Source organism: Gossypium arboreum, chromosome 10 (assembly GCF_025698485.1).
Source record: "Gossypium arboreum isolate Shixiya-1 chromosome 10, ASM2569848v2, whole genome shotgun sequence".
NCBI lineage: Eukaryota > Viridiplantae > Streptophyta > Magnoliopsida > Malvales > Malvaceae > Gossypium > Gossypium arboreum.
Window position 1 is genome coordinate 110,282,319 of NC_069079.1, and position 11,027 is coordinate 110,293,345.

Consider the following 11,027-nt stretch of genomic DNA (forward strand, 5'->3'; position numbering starts at 1 on the left):
TTCTCCCTTGATTGATGCCGCACCAAGTTAGAGCATTATCAAAGTTGCATATAACACCATAAGAAGAGCTTTTGAAGTTTTTTTATGATACCAATTTAAACTTGTTGATAAATAAAATATAGAGGGTATCATGCATATTTAAGAGTGAGTGAAGCAGCAGTACATTTCAAGCCAAGACCATCACCCCAAAATTGAAAAATAAAAATAAAGAATCTGTTAGATTCTCAACTGTACGACCATCCTAACCAAGCAAGGTTGACAACGATCCTCTGCGGACAAGGTGATCCAATCATTGAGCTACCAAAACAATAATCAAGCTCTGATCACACAATCTTGATTGTTTAACTAGACTTGGAATCCTGTCTCCTTAGGAGTTAAGGATACAGATGTACTAGCCTGTAGAACAGATCCTATTCAAATAGACCCGATCATAGGTCTGCCCGAAAAGTAAGAGGTTTTGGGTAAAAATATAGGCTCGAAAAATAATTTGGACAGAAAATAGTGCCTGTTTTCTAAATGTGTTGGCCTTGGGTAGAATTTTTCTGGCCCGAGCCTGGCCCAAATATGTTGTTTTCTTACTGTTTCGCTATTATTTCATTGCTATTTTGCTACCATTTTGCTATTATATTGCTATTATATTGTTGATATTGTTTGAATATTGTATAACTACTCTATTATTGTTAATTTTGTTATTATTTTAGAGACATTTACTTACTAAGTTGTAACTATCTTAGTATATTTGATGTATTATATTTTTTATATAAAAATAATATAAACGAACTAAGTTGGGCTCGAATTTAAAATTTTTAATTTGGATCAAACTTAAAAAAAATTTTAAACACATTTTTCGAGGATCTAAAATTTTGTATCATTTGAACCTGAACCTGGTCGTGAATGAAGGCGGTTCCTCTTCAGCTTTTAGTTCTCACTCAATTACCGTTTCGTTAGATTTTTCTTCTCCGTGTACAGTGTTAGTGTAGTGTCCGACACGCGTCTTCCATACTCCCTTGCTGCCACAATGATTGGATCCACTCACATTTTTATTAAATTATTTTATTCCGGCTATTACAATATTTTGACTACTACAGTATTTATGGATTATTAGCCTGTTGCACGCTTTCCTCGTAGTTTTCAGCAATAAAATAATTTATTAGGAGCAAATATAAATTAACTCTATGCACCCAAATATATGAGAAAGCCGCTCAGCACTCCAAAATGGACTAAATTGAGTAATCTCATTTGCTTTTAGTTTCTTTTAGACTGAAATTGGTACCCAAACTTATTACCGAGGTTTTCATCTCCTCTTTATTAAGCACAGTAAACAGTAAAAAAAAAAAAGAAAAAGAAGCCCAATATGTATAGTAGGCTGTGGACTTAATTAAGTATATATAATGTTTCCTTTATTCCACTTATTTTTCCCTAACTCCAAATTTTCATGCCAGATTAGATCATCTTCTTCGACTTTGCAGAATCCTTCGTCCCATGCTTCTGCATCACATATTCATAGAAATAAGCAGTCATATTAAGTATCCTTAATAATTCAGAAAAGATTTGTACATGTATATTTACATGTAAGAGAGAGATTTATTTTCAATAATACAAAATTAGAATATTTTTCATAATTATTCTTTTAACTTTTATATGATTAATATTTTAATAATTTAATTGTTATATTCTTGTTTCATTTATGTAGAATCATAAACATCAAATTTTGAATAAATTAAAAATATCTAACTATTTATCTTATAAAAAAACTTTCGATCTTTAAATAAATGTTAATAAAGAAAATTTTATGGATTAATATGATAGAGATATCATAACCATTAATAATTTACATGTATGACAAAAGTAATATATATTGATAAATTTAATAATTGAATTATTAAAATATTAATATGATAAAAATCACTTTTAATTTTACAGTAATATATGCATATTTCTAGTATATAAATTTAGCAGAAAAGTTGGAAAATGAATACTACCTTCCAAGCATCATAATTGTGGCCTGAGGATTAGTCCCCGGGGAGAAACTAAAGGTAGAGGCATCTATAACCCTGAGTTGATCCAATCCAAGGACCTTGTAATCCCTATCAACAACCTTCCTAATTTGGCACCCTCCATGGTAATGCCAAAACGTCATCACAGTGTCTATGCAATATTGTTCCAAGGAAGTTGTCGCATTGGGATTTCTTGGTCTCAGGTTCGCTGCCCTGTTCACCGTCATATTTATAAGATCTTGTGTTGTCATGTTTCTAAAACGAAGTCTGGACAACGAATCGGAATTTACGACGTTGATGATGGTTTGCATGCCACTGACGCACCTCCTTAAGTCCACTGCTGCCTGGAAGTAGTTGAACCTTAGCTTAGGGTTGTCACTTACATTTGTGTTTTGAAGCTCAAGATAACCCTTTGAGATTGGACCGAAGATGGTCTGTACGAGAAACGCTTGATTTGTAGTTGAATTGGCCATTGCTTCTTGTGATGGGTTGGAGCTTTGTGGCTGAGCGCCACCGGAACCAGAAAGGTCAGAAAGATCAAAGCCGTTGAAGGATTCAAAGTAGTTACTGGTTTTGTTGATGCCCACAACTGTAATTAGGGAGAGAGGGATGTGCGTTGGGTAAGGAATTAAAAGACCGTTTGATGGTTTATCAGCCATCTCTCGGCCTACCATAGGCTGGTCTAACACCACTTTGATGCCCAGTGACCGAAGCCTAGCAGCGGGACCAATGCCGCTCAGCATTAGCAATTGTGGACTGCCAATCGCACCTGCCGACAATATGATCTCACTGCGATTGTTCGACTCATGTTTCGAGTATGCAATGTGCCTTCCTCCATTTGCATCGTAAAATATAACCCCATCAGCTTTTGGTCTCTGTCCATCTGCGACATGAATTTATAATATAATGATGATATTAACTAGTGAATATATGAATTTCATGATTATCATTTTAATTCAAAGTGTACTTATAATTATTAATTTTAAAAGATTTTCTTTTATATCTAAGATAATATTATTATTTGAAAATTACAACTTACTTATCATTATAATTAAATGAATATTACACCGATATAAATATATAATTTAATAACTAAGTCAACTAGAATGGATTTATATCAAACCTAACAATAGTGAAATTTGAGCATGAGATCTCAAAGTTGGACTTCAACTTCTTTTTCTGCCTATTTTCTTATTTAAACAAACAAAATAATAAGTTTGAATTCTAATATAAATATATATTTGGCATTAACTCTGTAAACCAAAAATTATATTTGGCATTAGTAATAAAATCTAAAATAAATATATATAGTTAATAATCAAATTATAAATACATTTTCATCATCTTATATTTGGATAAATATTTTAAATTTATAATAATAATTTAATTGTTAATATAGTAAATAATTAAAGGTACTTAATTTATTAATTAAACTCGTACTTTTATATATTATAGATTATAGACAAATAAATGGTTGTTTTATATAAGTAATAATTTTTTAGGAAAATAGATAAAATACTTAGATGAGACTCTTAATTTATTATCTTTAATTTTAAAATAGTGAAATTGAGTTGATATATATGGATAAACATAAATATAATCTTTAATATTAATATAAATATAAAAATAGGGTATATTATAGTTTGAGTTTCCCAAAGTTTTTAATTTTATATTCTTTTGGCCTTTCAAATTTTAAAATTTTATTCCTTAGAGAATTTGTAATTTTGTATGCTAATGTTAACAATTTTAGTTTAAATTTAATTGATTTTATTAATTTAATATGTTTATGGGTTAATATTTGATGCATTAATCCTATTTAATTTTATATACTATTAACAAACTAAATGATACAATATCATTAGAAATAAATTTAAGTGGTTTTAGTTTTAATTATCTTTTCAATTAATTAAATGAATAATTTACATTAATTGTGATTGTAACACCTCAAAATTATTTAAATAGAAAAAAATGCTATTTTAGGAAAGAATAAGTATATTGAATGTGAAATACGTATTTGGAAAGGATGATTATTTAAATTGATAAGGATTAAAGTGTGATTTTTTGAAATTTGGAGGACTAAAAATGTAAATGTACCATTTTAGGAAAATGGCAAAAATTTAAGAAATATATTTTTTTTATGAATGTGATATGGGTATGTATTGATATATGGAGTTGGAAAATTGAGATATGTACTAAATTGAATAAAGTAGAAAATTACAAGGACTAAATTGCAAATTTCTCATTTTTATGGAGGAGGGCCCTAGATGTAAATTTATCATTATTAATATATTTTTGGAGACATAATGATGAGAAAAAAATTTTCATGCTATGAGGTGTAAAGGAGAGAAAAATAATGGTAATTAAGCATGAATGTGTTGAAATATGATTGGTTGATAAGATAAGGATGAAATTGACAGAAAAAGAAAAGAGTGGAATTATCTACAATTGGGGAAGGTGGAACCGGCAGCAGCAATAAAAGGAAAAGAAAGAAAGAAAGGAAAATAAAAGGAAAGAAAAAGGTTTCCATGATTTTTTCTTGAATTCTATATTAAAAGTATAGATCAATTTCATCATCTAGAGTGTTATGAGATCATTTTCTATCATAGAAACCATTTAATTGAAAAAAGAAAGTGAAGCAAAGAGCTTATGAAAGTGATGAGAAAGTAAAGGAGAAAGGTATGATTTTCTCAAGATTTTCATGTTATTTGGAAGTAATATCATGTAGAGATTATACTGAAAACATGATATTGATTATGTTTCATATATTTAAGTATGAAGAGAAAGAAGTTGACAAAGGGAAAAAGGAAACTTTGGATTGAAATAGTTGAATTTAAGTGAAGAAAATAGCAACTACTTAATTGAATTTATGTTTGCTTAACTTAATTTAGATATTTGAGTATTTAAATTTAATATAAAATAATTAAGTAAAATATTAATTTGAAAGTATACTAGAAGTTATGTGATTAAGTTAAATTATTGTAAGAATTATGTTTAAATATAAGTAAGACATAAATGTTAAATTTATAAGTATGATAAATTAATATATTTATGAAATAGAATATGATTATGATTATTGAGTATGAATATTGAATTTAATAGTGAATATATATACATAAAAGCATGTTAGTAAAATAGGAGAAAAAAGAATTTACATGTGCATATGTATTAAAAAGAAAATACATAAAAATTAGTATAAGCTTTAAGAATTAATACAAGTTAAATATAATAATTTGAATGATGACAAGTATGATATATGATATATAATATGCTTTTTGGTGTAACGAGGGACTGGGGATTTGGTTGGGAAAAGAGTTGGTGAAACATGGGTATCAACGGGTTGAAGGAGATTTGGAGTTTTGTTAATGTTTTGTTTATGTTTATGTTCTTCAGAACATCGTGTTCTGATTAGAGTCGAGACTTTTGTTATCAGAGTTTCATTAAAGGTTAAGAGTTCTGTTTTGGCTAGGACTCTAGGAGTTTTATTATTGAAATTCTGATTACAATCACAATTTGTTAATGATACATGTGACATATGTGAACACATGTGAAACTATATGATTAAATGATAGAAATGAATAATGAATTTAATCAAATGATTTATGAATTGAATGTAAAATAAATAAATTAAGATAATGTTATTAGATAGTATAAGAAACTTATTAATTTATTTTAGTTTAAATTATTTAATTATGTTTAAATAAATGAATGATAAGCTATTGAATTTAATTAGGTACTTATTAAGCTCTATGAGCTTAATGTGTTTGTTTCTAAATGCGTAAGTGAAAGATAAGTTCTAAAAAAAAAATCAAAGAAGCCTCAAGTTTCCAGTTCAAGCCGTTTGGTATATAAATTTTGGACCTTAATTTATCATGTATTTAGGCTTCATAGTAATAATTGTGAATTATATATAAATGATAATATTTTATGTTATAAATTACTACCATTATAATGAAACAAGAATAAGTTTAAGTTGTCAGTTTAATGTTTAAATGTAATATCTTTTACTCATATAGGTGAAGAGTGTTTTAGTGATATTGATATTGATGCTTTTCATTATGTGCCCAAAGAAGTCAACTCTCAAATTTTACATTTTATCTTTTTAATGCATATAATTTTATATTTTTATTTTATAATTTAAAATTATTTTATGTCTATTTTAATTATTTTACTTAATAGTATTAATTTTTAATAATAAAACTTTAGTTGATATAAAAATTTAAATGAGTCGAGAGGGTTGAGCCTTTGCCTGCCTTTTAACTTTCTCTTTGTAGGTTGAATATTTAAAATTAAAATATGATGTTAAATTTAATCTTTAACAATTATAAATTATCATTTTGTTTTTTAATTAAATTTAATTAAAAATAAAGATTAAATTAATAAAATAATTAAATATTGAGGATTAAATTTTACATTAAAAACAAATGAAGTTTTTGGGATAAGAAAGGATTAAACAATTAAAGTAAATAAATAAATAAATAAATAAAAGGTTGAGTACCTTTAGTGGTAAATGTGATCTTGTGCACAACAGCATGCAAGTAAACCTTAATCATGGTTGGATTAGCATACTCAAGCAAATCAGCGGCAGTATGTCGATTCCCATTTTTATCAAAAAGGGTTCCACTAGTTTTAGTCCCATTTAGATGAGCAAACGTAAATCCATTATCGGGCAGAACCCCAACTTCAAGCAACCCATTTCTCACAGCGGTTTGCCATTGAAACGCACGCGGCTTGTACACTATCTTCTTTTCAACCCACTCGTAAGACTCATTTGCTAATGCTTCATCTATACCTGCTTCTTTTAGGAAGAGTGTCTCGGCACGCGAGTAAAACCCTCCATTAATGACTGTTCCGCCGCCAAGAACGCGTGCTCGGTTGCCGGGAACTCTGTCCTCCGATATGAATGATTGAGAGATTGAGTTGGGAGAGTCGTCGGTTAGAGTGGAGATGAAGTTTTCCATCCTAATCTTGGTGGTGTTGGTGTAGGGCGATCCCCCTCTTTCCAAGACTAAAACTTTTGCATCTCGTGTCGACAATGTTGCCGCCAATGGACAACCGGCCGTCCCTCCGCCGATGACTATGTAGTCGTAGAATGAGACTTCTGGTGCTGAGGTTGCTTCTTGGATAAAACTATATTTTGGAGCTGCAAATGCATATATATATATATATATATATATTTATATTTAATTCATATATATAAGAAAAAAACAATACATATAAACCTAAATTGATGTCAATTTATATATAGATAACAAAAGTTTGCTTGAAAGCAACGCCTAAATATTTTAGATTGCATGCGATCACTTTAATTGACAAATGTAACTTCATAATTATTGAGATTTTACTAGGCATTTCACTATGAGAAAAAGTGACGATATGCTTTTCTTCAAATTTAGTACCTTTCTCTGCATAATTGAGGCCATGGAAGTTAGCAAATACAACTATAAAAACAAGTGCAAGAAACCTCCGTGAGTACTTCAAACCCATAGATATATATATATATATATATATATATTTATGATTTTGCCTCTAAGAGTTTTCTTTTTCCTTTTTGATAGTTTATGTCACTATATAACAAACTATTTTCTCCTTAAATGTCCAACCCCTACAAGCTCTGCTTCTTATAGGTGTATTCATTTGCAGTTAACGTATGCCTACCTTTATTATTATTAGTTTTACTTGGAAAAATTGGATTAAAATTTTGAAGGTGTGGTTTTGTATTAACATATATTAGGAGGGAATTCGGATATCTTTTTAGAGAAGAAATTGAGTTATATAATTTTATGAGAATTAAAATGTAATTTTAATAATATAGTGATATATATTTTATAGTTTTAAAATGATTAAATTAAAATTTATCATTAAATTTATTATTTATTTATTTAAAATTTTAAAATTTCAGAACTTAAAACACAATTTTCCATTTGGGTCCCTATTTGCCTCACCCTTAGCGCTGTATCTAATGATAATTTAAAATTAAAATTGAGATGAAATTGGAGTTATGCGTGTGGGGATGTTTGGTAGTAGTTTTTAATTTATCAATAACATTTTTATTAAAAACAAAAACGAAGAAATACAGTCCATGATTTCAGAAAACCGTCTATTAGGAAACACAAGGATCGAAAAAAAAACAATTAATGAACAGAAGAAAACTCTTCAATTACTCTCAGACTTTTAATATATGTAAAGCTATAATACTATCAGCACATGAAAGAATTACATGAGCATCATGTAAATATCTAATTTTGTCTCTATTGAATCACCGTGACTAATTATGAATGCATCATTCAGGCACAACACAAACATACCATTTCTTCAGTATGACACTATGCAAACTACCAATGCATCTCCGAATGTGTCAAAATCTATATAAAATGAATTATTAACATATAAATTTATATAACCTACATGAACTACAATACGACCTTTATTTCAATTCAAAAATTTAATTACAATTTTAATTATAATATTAACTTATAATAAATGTAAGTGTAATGACTGTAGGAAAATTCGATTTTATATTAAATTTTTTAAATCAAGCCATTTTGAGAAACTAAACCAAGTGGTTTTAGGGAATGAGTACGGTAGTGGATTTAGATGTCATTAATTAGAGTTATTAAGTGAATAAATTAAAGGGTTTAGTAAGTAAGGCTTAAGAAATAAATTGTAAAGTTGGTAAAATTAGTGGGGTCAATGTGAGAATAAAAAAGTATGATTTAGAGAGCTAGAGGTCCTTAAGTAGCAATTTGACCATGCCTATGTCAACAAATAATCCTTTTTGTAAAATCAATTGGAGGGAAAATTTTCTTCTCTTAGGTTGTTGAGACCCAAAGTATAAAAATCTACTTGAAAATATAAATTAGTAGATAGCAGCAATGTCATATCCATAGAGACCGTACTAACTTTATTTCTTAAATAAAAACAAGTAAAGTAGATATGATCGAGGGTTTTTAGAAAATCAAAAACTAAATTTAAATTAAAAACTTAGTAAAGAAACTAATAATAATGTAGGATTTGTTTGGTACTGATGGAAGCAATTGGTACTTGTGTGTATCATTGGGGTTTGTGCACGTATATACATTTTGGCAGTTTTGTGCGTTATTGTGGAGTGTTAGGGGAAACACAATTATATGTATTGGAGCTTTTAGGTCTATTTGGAACTTGTGAGTAACAATATGGAGTGTTAGATGTTAATCCGTGATTCTGTGCTTGTATCCATATTGGGTTAATAGAGGCTGTAATTTTTGTAACACCCCATACCCGACTCGATTGTCGGGTTTGAGCTATGGAATGTCATGACCATTATCAATGAAACTAATGTCACATAAATATTATACAACCATTTACACGTGCAATTAAGTATAAATCACATTAACATTAAGGTACATAATTATTTTTGGGTCCCACACGAGCTTACAAAAGCCCTTTTGCTAACCTTAAAGTAAATTTGGGCCATATTGTAAAGTTTTTAAAATATCAGGCCGACATCACAACTTCATGGTTCCTACATTGCGACATGGCCAACTTAGTGAGTCACGTCGTGATTTTGGGTATATTGACGTCGTGATGTCACTCACTATCGGTCTATGTTGTAACGCCCTAGTCTGACAGGTGCAATGCTGGCTCGAAGCCTTGAAAATAGTTTGTTTCAGCAAGGTAGTGTCCGTCCAAGTGTTTCTTTGGTGTATAGGATGGGCGCATCCCACCATAAGTGTGGGTTATTAATGTTTGATCTCTAAGATAATCGATTTAGCATGTCAGCCAAGAAATAATATAACACCCCAAACTCGGCTTGGACGTTATGGTCGAATCTAACGAAGTCACATTGAAGTGTTTTTCGTAAAGTGAGATATCGTTTAAAAACTCGTTTTATATTTAACCTTTTTGTGATCTTAACGATGATTTTGGGATGTCTTGTTCATTTTCAAAATGTAAGTCGTTCGGAAAAAAGTTAATCATATTGAAACGTTATTAATTTTTAAAATGTTATTTCTTGCTGAAACTCTTAAAACAAGTTACATATCCGTGGTATTTTTGAAAAACATTTATCTCTTTGAAAGCCCGCGTCTTTTCCTACTGCTAGCAGTTATAAATCAAAGCAAATAAAAATCCCAAATTAAAAATAAAATCCAAAGAGGCCATTATTACAGTAAAATACCCCAAAAATTAAATAGAAATCATAAAATACTATTTAAAATTTGATAGATTGTGTGGCCTCCTTTGAGTCCTCCGTTGCACCAATTCGCCTATGTTTGGGATTACCTGTACAGTTAAAATAGGAGGGTGAGTTTACGAAAATTCAGTGTGTAATCCCATATAAGCAAACAGTCAAAAAACAAGCACAGTCTAGGCCTAAGCCCTTTTTAGTAGCAGTGACAATATCAGTTTGGGCTTTAGTCCATCTCAATACAGAAACAGTCATGCGTTTGGGCCTTGGCCCATTACAGTAACAATAATCAGTGCAGTAACAGTTTAAACAGTATATAAGTCCTACCCATCCAGCCTCTACACTCCAACTCCGTCTAACCCTACACTCCATGTGGGGATATAATCAACCCACCCATCCCTACACTCCAAAAAGTACCGAAAGCGATACTATACAGTAATATGCAGCTGGGATGCCAGTAATTTAGGCTCGAAGCCCTTCAGTACACTTCCTCCGATCAGTATAAACCCATCCCCATGCAATTCATTATACAATCATGTCATGTCATATCATAGAATCATACATGTATCCATTACAGTTTAAATAGAATGCTAAAATACGGTCATACATGTATATATATACATCACATAGGGGCAAAATAGTCATCTTACCATATAAAGGCAAAATAGTCATTTTATCATATATAGGGGATCTAGGTAAACTTACCGACCCAACAGTAAGTCTACAGTTGTCTCAAGTGACCCGTGCAACCTTAACAGTCAAATAGTAAAAATGGGCCCACGACCCAAATTACGGGCCCATGTGGGCTCACACACTCGTGTGGCCCACACAGCCCATAATGGCCTTGGTCCTGTGTATTACACAGC

At 30.0% G+C, this 11,027-nt stretch overlaps 1 protein-coding gene and 1 non-coding gene across 3 annotated transcripts; both read right to left on the bottom strand.

Moving 5' to 3' along the window:
* Positions 1 to 210: 210 nt before the first annotated feature.
* LOC128282909 (small nucleolar RNA U3) lies at positions 211 to 428 on the bottom strand. Its single transcript, XR_008273259.1, has one exon. It is a non-coding gene; the product is annotated as a small nucleolar RNA U3 (small nucleolar RNA).
* A 790-nt stretch (positions 429 to 1,218) lies between these two features.
* On the bottom strand, positions 1,219 to 7,518 carry LOC108488693 (protein HOTHEAD-like). Of its 2 annotated transcripts, XM_017792981.2 has the most exons (4): positions 7,394 to 7,518; positions 6,493 to 7,137; positions 1,983 to 2,880; positions 1,219 to 1,488 (listed from the first exon to the last, which is right to left on the bottom strand). In XM_017792981.2, exons 1-4 carry the CDS (start codon positions 7,479 to 7,481, stop codon positions 1,449 to 1,451), a joined length of 1,671 nt encoding a protein of 556 aa, XP_017648470.1. In that variant the 5' UTR covers positions 7,482 to 7,518; the 3' UTR covers positions 1,219 to 1,448. The 2 variants fall into 2 exon arrangements, with proteins under 2 accessions (XP_017648470.1, XP_017648471.1); XM_017792982.2 differs by lacking the exon at positions 1,219 to 1,488 and having other exon boundaries at positions 1,979 to 2,880.
* Between the last annotated feature and the right edge of the window lie 3,509 nt (positions 7,519 to 11,027).